Source organism: Sarcophilus harrisii, chromosome 5, assembly GCF_902635505.1.
Source record: "Sarcophilus harrisii chromosome 5, mSarHar1.11, whole genome shotgun sequence".
Classification (NCBI taxonomy): Eukaryota; Metazoa; Chordata; class Mammalia; order Dasyuromorphia; family Dasyuridae; genus Sarcophilus; species Sarcophilus harrisii.
The window spans coordinates 178,044,875-178,064,372 of NC_045430.1; the positions used below are offsets into that span (position 1 = coordinate 178,044,875).

The window sequence follows — 19,498 nt, forward strand, 5'->3', positions numbered from 1 at the left end:
CATCTCTTCATGACCCCTTCCTCACATTGGGATTTTCTTGGCAAAGACACTTGAATAGTTTGCCATTTCTTCCCTAGATCACTTTACAGATGAGAAACCTGAAGCAAGCTGGGTTCAGTGACTTGCCCCCCGTAACACAGCTAGTCAGACTCTGAGATTGGATTTGAGCTCAGGAAGATGAGTCTTCCTAACTAGTGCTCCATAGGCTGCACTACCCAGCTGCTCTAGAGAATTGTTTCTTATATGGAGTCCAAATCATCATCATGAGCTAAAGCTAAAGCAGTAGCTCCAACCGCTGTGAAGTGTTCCCCTTCTCTTCAACATCCTGACAGTGTTCCTCCACTCACCTTCTACACAGGAAGTGCTCAGAAATACACATAAGGGGTCTGAACACAGAAGGGTGGCCTTTCTTGATCTTAATATAGTTGGAGGGAATATATTTTCCTAAGGAGCTGCTTACATTGTGGACACTTAGTCCCCCCTAAAGCCTCTCAATCTTTTCCCCATTTTCCTACTATCTCACACATGTTAATATTCAGCAATATAGCAGGAATGAGTTACCTGACAGTTTCCAAATATCAATAAACAAATGCCCATTTCTTCAATATCTTGCCCATTTTACCTTAATTCTATTCTTTTTTTCTGGTAAGGCAAATCTATTTGCAAATCCGAGTCTTCTATTTCTGATCCTCAATCTAAATTTCCCATTCCACGTCATCCTCTATTCCATAAGCTTAAAAAAAAAAAATCTGTTTTTCCATGTCTTTCCAAACTTAAAGCACTCATTTATTCCAAGAAGTACTCCATAGTACTTTAAAATATTTAACACGTATTGGTCTACCTGCCATCTGGGGGGAGGAGGTAAGGGGAAGGAGGGGAAAAGTTGGAACAGAAGGTTTTGCAAGAGTCAATGCTGAAAAATTACTCATGCATATATCTTGTAAATAAAAAGCTATAATAAAAAAAAAGTATTCCATAGTTAAACTAAAAAAAACTATCAACAGCATAACACCATCCCCAAAGCCACCACTGTGGGTTTGGGTGTATTTGCATTTGTATACTCTGTAATTTACACTACATTATATGGTACTCTCATCACCCTTTTGTATAGAAATTAACTGAAGTATAAGAGTCACAGTTATAGAACCTGGTTATCTCTTTTTTTTTTTTTTTTTTTTTTTATTTAATAGCCTTTAATTTACAGGATATATACATGGGTAACTTTACAGCATTAACAATTGCCAAACCTCTTGTTCCAATTTTTCACCTCTTACCCCCCCCACCCCCTCCCCTAAATGGCAGGATGACCAGTAGATGTTAAATATATTAAAATATAACTTAGATACACAATAAGTATACATGACCAAAACATTATTTTGCTGTACAAAAAGAATCAGACTCTGAATTATTGTACAATTAGCTTGTGAAGGAAATCAAAGATGCAGGTGTGCATAAATATAGGGACTGGGAATTCAATGTAATGGTTTTTAGTCATCTCCCAGAGTTCTTTTTCTGGGTATAGTTAGTTCAGTTCATTACTGCTCCATTAGAAATGATTTGGTTGATCTTGTTGCTGAGGATGGCCTGATCCATCAGGACTAGTCATCATCTAGTATTGTTGTTGAAGTATATAATGATCTCCTGGTCCTGCTCATTTCACTCAGCATCAGTTCGTGTAAGTCTCTCCAGGCCTTTCTGAAATCATCCTGTTGGTCATTTCTTACAGAACAGTAATATTCCATAATTTTCATATAGAATCTGGTTATCTCTTGATTCTAAAGAGACCTCTTTAAGAGACTACAAAATGTCTAAAAGATTAAGTTTCTCTCTCTATTACTGCGATCCTCCCAAAACCAGTTGGAATAAAATTCTAGTAAGGCAAATGACTCAGAAAAAGTAAATTTGAAATCTGGTATTTCACCACCTCTAGTAAACAATTAAATAAAATTTCCAATACTCATCATCATTTTTCAGAATGCTATCATATAATACTTATCTCAAAGTCTGTACGCACCTGTATGTTGTGCAAGAATAAGAGCATTCTCAATACCCTATTGTGTTTAAATAGAAAAAGCAGACATTTCAAGTATAATAAATAACTAATATTACTCTTCCACTTTGTCCTGGAAGTCTAAATTCATATTAAAAAGCTCAGATATTCTTATTTGGGATAAAATTGTTAAAGCTAGATTTTCTGTACTGATTTCTGGTTATCTGAATACAGAAGCATGTTTATATTTTGCAGATGTTTGAATTCCACAGATCTTTCATTTCACACAAGAGTATTAAGTTCAAATGTTTTCCCGTGCAGAAGGCTTTTTTGCTTATAATAAGCCTTGAAAATAGATGCTTAATCCAAAATAATGTAGTAAAATTGCTATTCTTTGTTCTTCTGGATACTCACTGTTGAGCCATTTTTACCAAAAGGAGTCACTCATTGAAATTCTTAGATAAGACAGATTTCTTAGATAAGATACTTCACAGTAGGTGCACTATTTGTGCAACTTTCTAATTCTTCTGTTATGTGTTTTAATGAGCTGCTGTAGCAAAAAAAAAAAAAAAAAATTGCCACCTGCTAATAAGCCCCTCCCAACACGACTGTCACTTACAGGATGACAGACACAATCTGGCACCTATATGCTAAAGCTTTTCAGATTGGCGACACCTGCCATACTTTGCTTTGCTGACATAGCTTTGAGAACGCTGAGTCAACTATACTAAGGGGTCACATCTGAAGGAAAGAGTCAGAGACAGAGGAGGAGAGGGGAGATTTAAAAGTACATTCAACTGAGCTAAAGATACTTCTCATGCCTATCATTTTACTACCACCACATAATACCAATCAACAAACTACCTTGTGCCAGACACTGGAGAATGCAAAAAAAACAAGACAAACAATCTCCCCCTTTAAAGGTCTAAGATTTTTGCCAGTGTGGGTTCTGTCTCTATCCATATGACCATTCTTATTATTCAATCATTTCCACCATGCCCAACTCTTGGCGAGTCCACATTCAGAGTTTTCTTGGTAGAGATACTGGAGCACTTTGCCATTTCCTTCTCCCTCCTATTTTACAGATAAGGAAACTGAGGCAAACTGTGTCTTCTTGCCCAAAACACAGAGTCAGGAAATGTCTAGAATTTTAACTCAGATGTTACTGACTCTACATTTGGCTGTGCCATCTAGCTGCCCCCATCCCACTGACAAATATTTTGATATCTTTGTCTATCATTTAATGACAAGCAACCTATTAATCTCAATTTAACAGAAGAAAAAATTGAAAAGTGGGTAAGTTTTTACTAAACAGGATGTTTATAACATCCTTAAACTGATAAATTAAGTGATGGAAATTATCTGTAAACAGTACTTAAAAGTAAATCTATTAAAGCTTAAGACAATTATATTATTAAATTGCAAGATTATTACTATTTATAGAGTCCATGACAAATGAACTGTGTATTCGGATAGAAAAAAAGTAAACTATGCCCTATGCACTACAAAACCTAAGTCCATTTCAGCTACAACAAAGCTAATTGCTAATTGCCAGAATAAAGGACTTTTTTTTTTTTTTTTTTTTTTTTTAATGATTGAGCTAGGTAAAATTTTTTAAGTTCAAAAACTTAAAACTTGATTTATGAAAACCTAGTTATTCTGCTCTACAACCAGAGGCAGGAAACTCATGCCAACTAAATTCACCATCTAATCCACAGTTGGGTTTAGGTCCCAAATCTACCAACCTCTAGGATTCTGCCAAAGTTTAATTAATTCAGTTTTCCATCCGTAAAAAATAAATTATACTATCCCACAAAACAAGGATGCTTCTAATACAAACATGAACTCATAAGATGATCACAGGCTTAAGTGTTCAGACTTATAAATTATCTAATCTAAAACTTTCACTCAACAAAGAATTAGGACCTATTATGTATATACAATGAGATTTTTTTTTAACTTTTTTTTTTTTTAATTCAAGGCAATTGGAGTTAAGTGACTTGCCCAAGATTACACAGCTAGTAGGTGTTAAGTGTCTAGGTCACACTCAAATTCAGGTCCTCCTGACCACCCCCCACCCCGTAGTCTATCCACTAGGCCATTTAGCTGCCCCCACTAAGAGATATTTTTTAAAAAGACAGCATATGAAACTTAAAATTTAATCAATGAGAAAATACACATACATACAAATATTCATAATACAAGATAACAGAACATGCTAACAAGAAAGGTACAAAAAGCTGCTAGTTCTGAAGCCAGAGAGATTCCCTATACAAAGCAGAAACGGGGGAGCCCAGGTAAAGATGGGGCTAAGGACAAAGCACAAGAATCGGATGTCAGTTGCTTGGATAGAAGAGTCTTCCAAGAAGAAAAATCCCTATGGCTGGCGCAAAGACCATCAGTGGAACCAAATCTGCAGTCTGAATGCACATTAGGGAGCATAGATTTTGTCTTGAATCCACAGATCCAGCTGTTCTATACAGAACTGAAGACCCCCTGAAAGGCCCTCCCACCGACCCCGCCTCATTTTCCCAGGAGGAAGCCAGAGGCACAGAGAAGTGTGGATGGTCACCTGGGAAGAAAGCATCCAGGTCTGAAGGCTCAGAGTCAGGCCCAGCAGAGAAGGCTGCTACCCAAGTCTCCACTCTCTTGGGCAGAGTGAATTAAAAGAAAATTAATGATGGAACCTGCTCTGCAATAGAAATAATGAAGGAGAAAAGATGGAGGGGGTCTGCTCACTGGAAGATCCTCAGTCCTTCTCAAAGGAGAGAAAGCTCCCTGCTGGGAACAAGAACAAAGCCAGGAAGGACCTTGGAGACCAGTGAACACAGCAAGGAGGTACCGAGACTCCAGAGGCTCAGATTCACATCTCAGGACTCCTTCCATTCACCATGGCATTAATCTCCAGGAGGTCTAAAGGAGCCCCTGTCCTGATTTCTACCCCCCCCCCATGGGTTCCAGACTGACCCTCCCCCCTAATCAACCCAGAGATTCCACTGCCCTATATTTTAACTTCCTCAGCACAAGGGCTTATATCCAGCTCTCTCCCTCTCCTGGAGGGGTTACTCTTCTAACAGATTCTGCTTTTTTCCCAGGAAGGCAATATTGGGGGGGAGGAGGGGAAGAAAGGGGAAAAGTTTCATCAAAGATAGACAGAAACAAGGGCATCTCTGATAATTCAGGGACAACTAGGTGGCAAAATAGAAACAATTGCGGACTGGGAGCTGTGAAGACATGGATTCAAATCCAGCCTCAAACCCTTGCTAGCTGAGCCTGGGCCAGTCACTCCACCTCTCTCTGCCTCAGTTTCCTCCACTATAAAATAGAATTAATAATAGTTGAACAGGTCCCCAGGAATGTTGTGAGCTTAAATGAGATATTAATTGAAGAACACTCTGCAAACTTTAAAATACTATGTAAATTCTCATTATAAGTTGGCATATACATTTTTATATTCAAAAGTAAAAGTAAAAAAAATTTTACTTTTCTATCAAAATAAAAATTAAATCTAATTCTGTTTATTAACAGTACTTGTATTTAGCCATAATGCAGAAAGCCAAAAATAAATGATGTATAATTATAATAACCAAGTGTGTTCTAAAAAGAGCAAAGAAGATTCACCTTCTATTATTTGAAGAAGTGGGGAATACGTCATGGATAATAATATCTTAGTTGGTGTGTTCAATAGTTTTGCTGAGGTTTTTTTTTTCCTCTTTTTTATTCTTTGTTACACAGGACAGATCACTTAAGAGGGGAGTAATATATTTGAAAATGAAAGTAATATGAATAGAAGAATTAACATTTTAAACTTAAAATTAGATTTGACAGAATTTTAAAATAGGATACTTATCCAATAGCCTCAACTATCAATTACATAAACTAGTAAAAGAATATGTAACACATTTTAGAAATATAGATATCAGAAATGAGGCTTTTAGTTTCAGTTATCTAGAAAACACAGAATATCTCATTGCTCTGGTAGAAATTTTCTATTTTCTAGGCAAAGCAGGACTTTCATTAATAGTTTCAACAAAATGGATACAGAGATACAAAAGTATAAAATGGTATAGTGATAAGAGATGCAATACTTAGACAACTTTTATAAAAAATTTTATATATCTAGAGATAACAAGTCCTCATTAGAATTAGCACTGGATAAGAACATATACCTCACCTAATCTAATTAATCCTATGAGAAATCAAAGGCACTTTATCCACAGCATTTTTTTTAAATCTAAAATCGTTTCTGATTTTAAAATTCCATGATTCCCAAAGTAGCATAAACCAATAAAATTATGTCTTTATCTCTTTTGGGAAAGACCCAAATAGAAGGTAACCTTCATCTCAGATATAAAGTATATTATACATCTACTTCAATCAAATATGGGAAATAAAACTGCCCATGAAACTAACTAAATATAATTAACACATCTAAAAGATGTATATGGCTCCTGGGCACTAATGACTGATACACTATTCTCAACTAAAGGTACTAGAAACTAAGAGTTCATATTATGAATTTGCATTGATTTTAAACAGCAATAAGGAGCTCAAAATATCAAAGATCAAAAAATAGGATGAAAGCATTAGAATATTCCTGCTAAAAACAAAATTGATTTTCCTTTTAATATAATTAATCCAGTTTAAAGAACTGAATGAAATTGTTTAAAGAATAAAAAATGTCTACTCATATAACTTTACCCTAATAACTAAAATTGGTAGAATATTAAAGTTTCTAAATGAACCCACATTACTCAACAATTTAAAAACCAAACCAAACTTCAACACTTTTTTCCCTCTAAAATACTTAAAATCTCAAGATAAAGTTGTTAAAATATAGAGATTTAATTTTTAATGCACAAGAAATGAATTCTAGTTCAAACTAACAAATGAGGTCCTTGGCTTGGGTAAATTATTAAATTATATTTAATGTACTTAATGTACAAAACAAAGACCAAAAACTATTTTAAGTAATGAAGACATTTGACAATACATTTTAAAAACTGAAAAATGTTTTGTTGGCTTAGACTCATGTCACCATATACTGGTTCAAACGTACATTAATAAAACAGCAGCAGCATTGTGTAACATTCTAAAGATTTGCAAAGCCCTTCACAAATATTATCTCATTTGACCTTCATAAACAATCCTGGGAGCTAAGTACTATTATTCTCACAAATGTACAAATGAGAAAATTAAGACAGAGTAAATATAACTTATCCCTATGATTCTTTTTTTCCTCTTTAGGAGACAATCAGGGTTAAATGACTTACCTCACTAGTTAAGTGTCTGAGGCCACAACTAAATAAGACATTCTCGACTCCAGATCTAGTATTCTATCTATCCAATGCCCAGTTAAAAAATACCTGACAAAGAAGGCAGGGTTCAGCAGGGGAGTTTGCCTCTTCAGTTTTTGTTATACTAATAATGTAAGTTCTGTTACTCTTAGCACCAAACAAGATTCATAACCTAACACACTCCTGCTGTTCTTTTCTCTCTACATCACCTTATGAAAAACCTGTGCTTTCTTAAGAAACTAAGAACAAAATTCAGCCTATTCCAAAAAAATGACTAAATACTAACCAGATAAAGCATTTTGAATTAATCTTTTCATCTCTTGTGTAGCCAATTAATAAAGACATGGAAGATGGTCTATTTCTCAACCAGTTGCACTGTAACTGTTAATAAGACTAATTCAATTTTATAAGGGAAATAATATTACATTTCTTTATAGCCAAGTACATTTTCTATATCAAACAGCAAATAATTGACATAATCTTCTAATTAGAAATAATACTGCTAAAAGTCGTCACTTTTTAACTAATACTAAAGGCCACATAGGTTTAAGTAAAGTTCTTAGTACTTTACTTCCACCAACACAATGCTTTTTATATTTAGGCATACCTCCCTGCTTTTTAATATTATTCCTAATTATGGGACTTACTGAAGTGATATATATTAGAGATATAGATTAAGATTGCAGAAATTTAAGATCACCATCTCAAGAGTTCTAAATGGCATTCAAAAAGTGCCATCCAAGAAGCAATTAAGTATCTGCTTCCTCAAACATATAAAGTGACAGCAAGAAAACCTCTGTCGGATTAAATGAGAAATATTAAAGATAAGAATGATTTGTGAATTATCAGAGTAGGATTCTCTTCCTATACCTTTTTCATAAAAAATTAAAGAACTTTAGGGATTTGATTTGCCAGAATATAGTAAATTCTAAATATGACAGAATACTGTATTTGGGATTAGGAAAATCTAAAATCCAACCCCAGCTCACAATTACTAGCTAATCAACCAAGGGAAATCACAATCTTTCTCAGCATTAGGCAATGTTCTAAAATGTATACACTAAGTTATAGAGCAGGACTAACATATGGATATATCTGGAATGACCACTAAACTAGAAAATGGAAAATGGATGCTAGTTGAGGATCTGTCATTTTCAGCTGTGGTAGATCACTTATCCTCATCTGCAAAATGAGAATAGTGCCTGCCTAACAAACAACTCACAGGATTTTAGTCAAGATTAAATGAGAGGGAAAAAAAATGTGAAAACACTATATAAATGTAAAGTCTTCTTTTAATGTGTCAATAGTGCAGAGTTTAATGATAAATAGATATTTAGTGAATGATTATTACCCTCCTTCCCCCCTGTACTTAAGATCTTACAAAGTATGTCTTTAAAAGATTATCAAGGCTAGCTAAGTTGCACAGTAGATAGAGTACCAGCCCTAGAATTAATCAAACCTGAGTTCAAAGTTGAATTCAGAAAATTGACACTAGCTGTGTGACTCTGGGTAAGTCACTCAATTCCAACCACCTTGCAACAATAACAACAACAAAAAGACTCTCAGTAATTTTACTACCAAGTCTATTAATATCTCATACTGTTCATGAAATAGTTGTTAATCGTATCTTTAACAATGAAGGCTAGCATTTTTGTGGAAACAAAAAACTGGAAACAAAGTACATACCACTTAATTACTAATTTAAATGTTTTGTATGTCCCCTATTTCCTTAATCTTTCTGTAGAGTTTTATACTGTGGACCAGATAGAACCTTAAATGTTTCATGAACTCCAATATCCAAGACATTCATAGTCTAACCATTATACAGGGAATGAAGTCCCAATTCATCTCTGCCTTTCGGAAGTTTTATCTTCCTCCTTTCAAGGGTGATGTCAGGAGTCCTCTAATGCAATTTTTCTCATTCCCCACATAACCTCTCCTTTGTTTTCTTCATTCTCTACCTTATATTTTATTTTTGATCCAAAGTACTCTGCAAACCTTGAAGCACCATAAAATTTTGGCTACTATTATTATAATACTTGTCTATATAACTATATAGCAGTTACAGCAGAATATAAACTATTTAGAAAAGCAGGAATGGTCTTGTTCTTACCTCTATACCTCTAAGTGCCTGGGAGGTAGCAGGAACTTAATAAACCTTTGCTGAATTCAAATATTCTAAATACTCTGTGCTGACATTATGACATTTATCACGTTGGGTAGTAATCTTTTGATTTTTAAAGCTGGAGATTCAGATTCAGTAATGTCACATCACCAAAAAATTGATTATAAAGAAAGCCTGAATGTTTGTGGAAGATAAAAGCCATATTGTAACTTTATTTATTGCAGCAAACCAAAAACTTAATATGCATATGAAATACATGCAAGAACAGACACTATTCCTCTTTCTCTTAGATGGGTAAACAGAGTGAAGAATGAATTTTGGTTACAAAGGAGGTCTTCTAATATGAAGACTAAAGTATAATTAAATAAAGAAAAGGTCAGATAGAAAAATAACCAATCCAAACATTAGACACTTTAGAACCTAAATTCCACAACCACAAAAGACAACAAAATCAAAATTACAAGCTAGAAATAACTACCATGCTTTCAATGTTTCTCAAATAACATTTAATACATTAACTACATAACAGAATGGCCAGCATGAATGTACAACAAGAATATAAAAAGTTTTGCAACATGAGAGTGAAGTTTGGAAAAAAATCAGGGTTTGTAATTAAGACAACTGGGATTAAAGAAGACAAGTTAAATTTGGACTTCAAACTACTGGAAAGTAGTATTAGATACTAATTTGATACTAAAATACTAATAATTTGATAATATTTTTAATTTTATTTAACTGAAAAGCACTGAAACACTCAAGATAACTTAGAAAAACATTAGATTCTCCAAGGCCCTTGAGATCCCACTCCTCTTTAAAGGAAGAATTTTTATCAACCTAAGACTACTTTTATCAACATAAATTATCTTCTTCCTCTCAGGATTTAAAGGGACCATCAAAGAAGTGGAACACAAGAAAAGCTAGAGATAAACGAGCAAATGAATAAACCAAGTACAAATTTGAAATATAATCGCTCTACCTGTTTGTAAAGAAATTTAAGTTTGGGAGAAAAGGCAAAAAATGATAATCAGGCTACCTGTTATAAAAACACATTACTACCAAAAAAATTATTAGGATAGATATATATTTAATCTCTCACAAATTCAAGAGAAGTAATTTATGTCTTCTAATCTATTAGGATAGATATATATATTTAATCTCTCACAAATTCAAGAGAAGTAATTTATGTCTTCTAACCCAACAGCATATACAACAAAAGGCAAAGACCAAAAAAAGAAAAAGGAAAAAAAAAGTGGGTAAACACTGAATCACTGAATACACATATACTCAAATATATGTCTCATTTGATATTCAAAGTTATGTCATTCAACAGCTGCCTTTTTTTACTGCCAAGAAAATGGGCAACCATCCAGACAATTAGACTAAAGAACACACTTACATCTACTTCCTGCCCTTCTTCTATTCCTTAAGAAACTAGTGTTTTAACACAGAGGATCCAATATGCGATGGAAAGGGGGATGGACAGGAGACTTAATTTTTTCCTTTAAAAAAAACTTAACCAGTTTGGCAACATTAATCAACACAGCTTTTACAAAGTTAACAAATGTGAGGAATAACAAATTTTAACTAGTCATAGTAGTGCTCCACCCATGTGATAATGGTTTTAGGTCCTCTCATTATAAATTATTTTTAAAAAAACAAAATAAGCTCCTCTAGTAAGAAAAAAACTTTAAAAAGTAGCTTCTTCCCACACTAATTGTCTTGCCCTTAATATTTTATAAAATACAACCCCTTTTTAAAATCAAAAATGCATTGGTTTTCAAAATATACCACAAACAACTTTTCTATGTGGTTAGAAGTTGATAAGCTGACCCCCCCCAAAAAAATTATATGGGTAAAATAAAGCTAATGGTAATTTACTATAGAAAAAAAAAAAATAAGTCAATAAACCTGTTCCCTTCTTTACTGAGGGAAGGAAAATAGGCTGAAATTTCAAGTCCCAAACTATTTAACCAGAAGAACACTACTTCAAAAAGTAGGTTCTAGAATTTGCAAAATGATCCAGTAATTTCGATAAAATAAGAGCAGGTAATATTTGACTTGAATATAACCAGGGAAACCTAATGCTGATAAAAGGCTAAACTATGGGAAAACACTACAGTGGAAAATTGAGGTTACTTGTATAGTGAGTCTCTATATCCATTAATCTACTTTTCAGATGTTGTCAAGCAGTTGCAAGTTGAAAAACAATTTAACAGTTGCTTTTTTCACATAATACCAAATTTAGTTGAACTTTTCAACATATCATGTGGTATCTGGTATTTTTTAGGTAGTCACAGAGAGCACAACTGTTCTAAACAAATGTACCAGAGGTGACCAAAGCCATGCCTGGTTACTTGATTTCTATATTTTTAAACAACTCATCTGAGATTTTATAAAAAATAAAGGAAATACAATCCTACAAACCTAGAAAGATGAGGTCTTCTGCCTACTAAACAGTGAATGTGGTTTTATCCCACATACATATATGATTTCACATTAGTCAAATAATTCAAAAGATAAGAGTCAAAACTTAGCCACAGTAACTTCCAATTCCTCTTCTTAGGGACACATGGAAAAATAATGGAAACTACCATAGAAAAGTATCGAGATTTTCCATTGCTAATAACAAATGATTAACAAGATTTTAAGACACACTCACATATCTATATATAAACAGGGGTGCATACTAATAACATATAGTAGGAAATAAAATGGCTAAGTAATTAAACAACTCTTAATTAAAAGTTTATTACTCACAAAGTATTCTGCTTTAGTAAGACTTTGCGACCTGCCTTCATCATTAAATATTCACATCTATCAGATCATAAGATATCAGGTATAAATTTTTTAAATCCCTGATATTATACAAGGGTGACTTACAAACAAAAGAAAATGTGAAAACTAGAACTGGAAGATATTAAAATATCTCCCTTATAATTCCTCCAGTCTATCTATGGCCCTGGCATTGATCTGTTCTGTACTGATATTATTTCATCTCATTTTAATTCTCCCCAATCCATGAAGGAAAAGGGAAGGAAAGAGAAAGGGGAAAAGGAAAGGCAAGACAGATCAGGGGCAAGGAAAAGGAAAGAATATCACTGCCTCCCACAGGAAAAGTGGGAAAATTTTTTTTAAATGCTCCAGACTGAAAATGTTATCTATATCTTTAAATCATACACATACATAAATAAAACAGATTCGATAACTACGTTAAAAATGTAGACACAAAACAACTAAAATACTGTTTTGTTTTTGAAAATATATGTAAATCTAAATTCTCTCCATGGTAAATATAAAAATAAAGTGATTCATAAAATATAAAAGCAATGGGGGGGGGAAGGAAAAAAGAAAAGTAAGGCTTGTTAATTTGAAAAAAAAAACAGAATAAACTTTTTAAAAACATAATTTGATTCTGATTTCACTGTGCTTCCAATTAACAAAAATGGTCAAAAAAAAAGTAATTTTTAAAAACCCATTTTAGACTGACTTAAAGTGACCATACATTATACTTTGGCAGAGGATATCAGAAACAAATACTGTACTGACAAGGAAACTGCTTTGGAGCCATGATTTTCCACAAATGGAAAAACAATGACAGTTTAATGACAACCAGAATTTCACCTGTGAATTGAATGTGGAACTCAAAGAGTGAAAATTAAATTTAGGCTCCCAAATTACTTGAGATTTTGCCAAAGATCTAACTCTCTGTACATTTGGGGTATTTAGACCATTAAATTCATTTAGTCACCACTGCCATCAGCCAATTTATTGCTCTTCATCACTACAAGCCTTACAGACAAGGGGAACGCTGCTATTTAAAAAGTTAGGCAGAATAAGAATATGGATTAACACTGATAAGAGTCAGAGAACGTTATTCTCATTTTACAGATTAACAAACATCAAAGGTAAAACAACTTAAACTCAAGTCTTACTCCAGATCCAATTCTCTTTTTTGCTCACTATAAGATTTCAGAATGAGTTTCCCAAGTCTATTTGTTAGCCTAGTAACTAAGCACTGAGTCACAACCTGCTTAAAAGAACAAACTAGAACGTGCAGTAGAGGTACTAAAAGTTTTTTTAAAACGTGTTTAAATCTAAGTGCCCACTACAGGGAACTTTGTATGAAAAAATACTTTGACTCTGTTCTCAAGCCCAAAATACAATGTTTCCCGCAATCAGAAATTCTAGTCAATTAATGATGTACTAAAATTAACTGAAAGCATGGTTAATCATTTTTGCACAAAATGCACAATCAAGATGACATAGCACAAAAAACCAGAGTATTAAAAGCACATACATCGGGTTAGTTTTTATGGTTCCCATCTGTAGAAATTATTTTCCTGAAAGCTGAATTTTTAGACATGGGTGTAACTTACTAGAACTGTAGGAATCAGACGGCCTAAAGCTGTGAATGCTTACTCATGTGGGTCCCTGTTTAACCAAGATAAAGACCAGCATGTTATTTTTGCCACCAAAATCTAGACTGGAGACAAACTCAGAACATTACAATTTACCAAATCTTTTATTTCAGCTAGAAGAGTGAAGAATATAAAACTGTTCTAACTTCCATCCCATCATCTTATTCAAACAGAGACCACAGGAAATGAAAACCAAACCACAGGTTCCCAATTGATACTTGAGCTGGTTAAAAGATTATAGAATTGTCTATTCTTCAAGTGAAAAATAAAGTAGAACAAAAGTAACCCAACAACTAAATTAAGGGTGAAAACAAGAGTAATGACAAAACAACAAAGTTTTTTTAAGTAGCAATTTCAAGGAAAATGGTTGCACATTTCCATTTTTGTATTTGCATTTTCTTTTAAGTCAAAACAAAGCCACAGTAAAGGTGTTCATTTATAGTGACACCAAGGAATTATGAACATTTTTACCACTTCTTTTTAAATATAAAATTTAAAACAAAAATTATTTCTAAGATGTGATGGCGATGACCTTTATCACAATATAATGTTCTTTCTACAGAGATTTTCATCTACATTACACAAATGCTATGAAAAATCTATAAAACCCTCAAGTATTATAAGCAGCTGAGCTGTAGAGTAGCTTGCTCTGAGTCAGGAAGACCTTCTAGGACTTATAAACCTTGTCTCTGACACTACAGTATGACCCTGGATCAGGTACTTAACTTCTGTTGGCCTTAGTTTCCTCAACTGTAAAGTGGGAATAATTACAGCATCTACCTCCAAAGGCTGTTGTGAGGATCAAATGAGATATTAGGAAAATGCTTATTAACACAATGATAAACACAGTAGGTGCTTAATTAACATTGGTTCCTTCCTTTTATTCATTTGGTAATGGAACAATAAATAACAGGTCCAATTTGTAAAGATATATTAGATCCTAAAACGTTTTCATTGTGAACATATTAATGAATTTTCTACTCTACAACATTGGCAGTCCCTTTTCTGAAACCAACTTGAAGCTTGGCAAGGGAAGTTAAATATCTACTATGCTTTGATTATGCTGCCTCTGCATATAGTCAGCTAAATATATTTCAAGTCATGGATTCTGCTTAAGTTACTGTATTCCCTCCGGAAGAGGAAAAAAGGCCTGTTCTCAAAATTGCCACCAAAATTTCTACTATTAGCTATGCCAACAAAAATCCCCACATAAATTCCTTCATAAATCCCCAAACTATTCTCAGAAAAGAGCCAAGGATCTGGGTTCAGACAATGCTTTGTTTAGACCTGATAGTGAGTCAGTCCCTTGACCTCCCTGGGCCTCAGTTTCCAGACCAGGAAATGAAGGAGGTTGGATTGATGGGCTCTGGGGTTCCTTCCCCTCCTAGATCCATGATCCTATGATCTGTTACCTCACAAACACAAAAAATATATTCACCTCCTTAAGTACAAATACTGTGACATGTCATGTCCCCGTAGGGATTCTTGATTCTGCTGAAGACTCCACTTATTCACTTGTGATTCCCCACAATTTATGCTTTTGAAGTCTGTCTCTGGGCTCCCCCAGCCCCCACTCTTTTGTATACAAACACACTCTTGGTCACACTCCATCAGCTGTTTGGGCAGCTCCGCCCACTGCTCTGTTTCCGGGTAGTAACAGAACAGCCAATGAGCCAAAGGGAGCCGTGCCTGCGGCCTTTCCCCTGCAGACGCTTCCCCAAAACAAGCAGCTTCGGCATTTAGCAGGGGCCTCTGGTTCACAGATAAAAGGATCAGAAAGACTGTGCAACAGGGTGAGACAGAGAAAAAACCCCCACATGGCCAAGAGACTTAGGTGTAATCTGATCAGTTTGTTCCTCCACCAGGGGAAAAATTTAACAAGTTATTCCTTGAGGGCAGATCCTAGGTTAAGAATAGGAGAACCCTAGTTCGGGTATAATCTAAATAATTAACTAGTTTTAAAACTGAAATTTAAAAAACAACACTCCACTTCTGACCCAGAAAAGACTCCACTGAGCTGAATGGATAGATAAGGGGCCCTTCCTCTCTCTACTTTCACACACTCAAAAGCACTCTACTGGGTGAAGGCACATTCTGGGAGGGGGACAACATCCCCACAGCGCTAAGAAGCAATTTAAATTGGTTTTAGGTTCCAGAAGCTTTGCACAACGACCAGGAGAGAAACAATGAATGAGTCAGAGTTTCAGAACACAATCACCCAGCAAATTATTTCAGTGCATCGGTGCAAAGCACTCACTCCCCAAATAACTCAGAAGTCTGATCTCTTACCAATCCAGTCACAAAAGAAAGATCACTGACTCCAACTAACAGAAGCCCAGTCTCTGATGAAACTGTCAGAGCCATAGAAATCAGGGGCAAGACTTACACGTCCATGCTCTTGTCTCCCTGCCCCCACACCCTATTACTTTAGTACTATATAGGTTCCCTGCCAGGCTGTAAATCCTAGTGGCATAATTATGCCCAGGAGACATCCAAAAATGGGCTGAAACACGAGACTGCAAAGAAAATGGTAGTAAGCACAAACCCAAGAAATTAAGGGCCAGTGGGGGTAACAAGCAAGTACATTCCTTCAGACCTATGTTTTTCTACTTCCTCACCCAATGTCTCATTTTCAAAACACTCTCTTTCCTTTTCATATAATTTCACTTATTTTAGTTACAGGGCTTATTTTATTTCAGCTAAATATACAAGTATATTATTTGTATTTTTAAAAACGATGGCTTAGTTTGGGCCTACAAATCTCATTTAATCCAAGGAAGGAGGCCAATAAAATACACAAAAAGACAAGGAGGAAGATTTTCAAAGGTATCTGAAAAAAATGAACTTCTCAATTATGTCGTTTATGCTGGGATTAAAAAACAAAGACCTATATAGCAAAGACAACCCTTGGCTTTTAAATGCCCAGGATGTTAGACTACTAAAGACCTGTGATTTCTAAGCACCTCTGCTTTCTTTTGTCAAAAAAGAGTGAAGGTGAGGAATGAACAGGAAGCCAATGTATCTTTGTCTTTCTTCATCATCTACTAAAAATAAGCTACAAAATAAAGCCACTTAGAAGAGAAAAAAATTACCCTGCCCTTCTTTGTCTATACCACCTCCCCTCCCCAGATACCCCTACTCCTAAATGCGGTAATCATTCTAGATGCCACAACTACTAAATGAACAAAAGGAGCAGTCTTGGGAAAGACTCAGGTCAAGTGGGCCTCACTTATTTTCAACCTTTTAAAAACACACATGTATATATTTTAAGAACATGATAGTTTAAAAAAAAAAAAAAAAAACCAGTTTCCTCTCTTCCCTCCCCCACTAAATTAAACACTAGCTGAAAATTTGCATTGGTGTGACAGTAAGACTAAATCCAGGATAAAAATAACTCTGGTTCTGCTATAATCAGTGTCATTTCCTATTTTCTAAACAAGACTAAAATCTGAAGCAGTTTTGTCTAAACAATATATCTGCCCTCTTACAAGTTTTGCTACAGCCTTATGAAAAGGCACCAACACAACTGCAAGCATCCATTACACACATCAAGAACAGTAATGTCTGGCTTTACCTTTTCCCTACAAACAATTTTTACTCCTTCATCCATCCCCTCTGCCTCTTTGTCTTTTCTCACACACACAACTCCCCTCTCCCCAATTTAAAAATAAGAAAAATAAAAGCTCAGACTCAAACTTCAACGTCCCCAGCAGCTAATCCCTGGCAAGTTCTCTGGGGTGGGGTAAGGGTAGAAGCCACCTTCTCATTCCTGAAAATACCATGAACAGTCTCTGAATTTGACAAACATCCACCCATCCCCCACCTACAAGCCAACATTTTTAAGACTACTTTAAAACTCGGACAAGTTTTTTTAAAACTGAATATTCACTAGTATGGCCCACCCTTTACAGAAGAGATAAATCATCCAATCAAAAATAGTAATGAAAAAAAAAATAAATAAAAGGAGGAATTCTTCAGGAGAATCCAGCCAAACTACTTGTTATATAAACAAAACCCAGCCACAGGGGGAAGTGGAGGAGAGGTGGGGAAGGGAGGGCAAGAAGGTAAACTGGACTTTCCAACTGCATTTTACCCCATTTCCCCCCGGGGACTGGCGGCGGAGCTCGTTTCCTCCCGCACCCCACACCCTCCAAATCACCCTCACGAAACAACAACAGAACCACAACCACCCAGAATTTGGCCCGGGAACCTTCGGGAATTTCTCTGGCTGAAGTCACTGAGTAAATACGAATAACTAACCAACCACCACAAAAGCCCGGTCTGCGGGGCTCCCTTCTCAAATACAATCTCCCCAGGGTCAGCCCCAGAGCTAGTGCACTGAAGAGGGCGTTAGGGAAGGAAAGCCCCCCCCCCTCCCCCTCCGGGGGATGCGGGGCAAGTGATGTTGGGGGAGGGCTCCCCACTCTCCGTGTCACCCCTGCTGGCTGGGGAGGGTGTTTGGCCCAACTAGAGGCCCCTCTCTTCACAGCCCTTGGGACAGAAGGTCTGCTTTGTCAGAAGCAGGCAGCGAAGTGGGGTGCTCCCAGGTAGCCCAGCTAATACCCAGGGGGTAGCGTGACAAGTACACCTAGGGCTATTTTTAAATGGGGGGGGGGCTAGTTAGGGGGTACTGGACACAATTGAGGACCGCCTGCCTCTACCCGCTGATACCGCTTATAAGTGGGAATAAAAAAGGAAAGGGCCTGGGGTTGCCCCAGTTCACACATAGCCTGGGTAGGGATTGGGGGGCACTTCTCTGAGGAGAGAAAGGAACCATCCTGGGATATCCCCATTTTTGGTCTTGGGAGGGGGCTTAAGTAGCTGGAGGAAATAAGCAGAAAGCCCCCCCCCCCAGTCCCAGGAGAAAAGGACGGTCTTTGGGGGTTTAAAAACTGTAGGGGTGAGGTCATAGATGTGGAGGGGGTGCAGGAGAAGGGGAGCAAGGCGTCTTTGGAGGGGTTAATGGAGGCGATGAAAGGGATTGGGAGGTGCTGAGGAGCAGCCCCGGGCACGGGGAGGAGAGGGCCCCTCGGGCCCGGGGGGGTCCCGGGGAGGAAAGGCCGGGGGAAGGGAGGGGGGTCGGTAGGTGTCACCGCTCCGCGTCTCCCGAGCCACTACACACACACGCAGGCGCCCCCCCCGCCCCCGGCCACGAAGGATACAGCTTGACCACGTCCGTGTCCATCCGCCTCTTGCCCGGGCTGGGAGATGACATGGTGTCGCCGCCGCCGCCTTCCCGTCGCCTGCGCCGCCGCCGCCGCCTCTCCCCTTCCTAGGCCCGTCTGTCACGGGCCCCGGGCCCCGGCGCTGTGGCGCCCGCGGCCGGCCCGGCTCCTCCTGTGGGGGCGGCGACACCCCGAGGTCCGGTCCGCCGCCGCCGCCGCCGCCTCTTCCTCCTCCCCCCGGGAGGGGGGGCGGGGGGGGACACCAGGCACCGTCCGGCTGGGGGGCTGGGAGCGGGGGTGCCCCGAGCTTCCCGGCGCCGCCTCGCTCGGGCTGTCGGCTCCGCGGCTGCCGCCCCGGCCCCGGCTCTCGGCGCCGCACCGCGCTGCTCCGCGTTAGCTCCGCTTCCCCCCGCCCTCCCTGGCTCGCTCGCTCGCTACCTCCGCCACCAGCGGCGACTCCAGCTCCGGCGGCTGCTCCTCTACCGAAGCCTCGCTCTGAGCGC

At 37.3% G+C, this 19,498-nt stretch overlaps 1 protein-coding gene across 1 annotated transcript in view; it reads right to left on the reverse strand.

Moving 5' to 3' along the window:
* UBE2H (ubiquitin conjugating enzyme E2 H) overlaps positions 1-19,227 on the reverse strand; it is a 133,424-nt gene extending 114,197 nt beyond the window's left edge. Inside the window, exon 1 of the mRNA XM_031939048.1 lies at positions 18,993-19,227. Coding sequence (XP_031794908.1) covers positions 18,993-19,045 — 53 coding nt within the window. The 5' untranslated portion in view covers positions 19,046-19,227. The remainder of the gene's footprint in view (positions 1-18,992) is intronic.
* Positions 19,228-19,498: the final 271 nt, after the last annotated feature.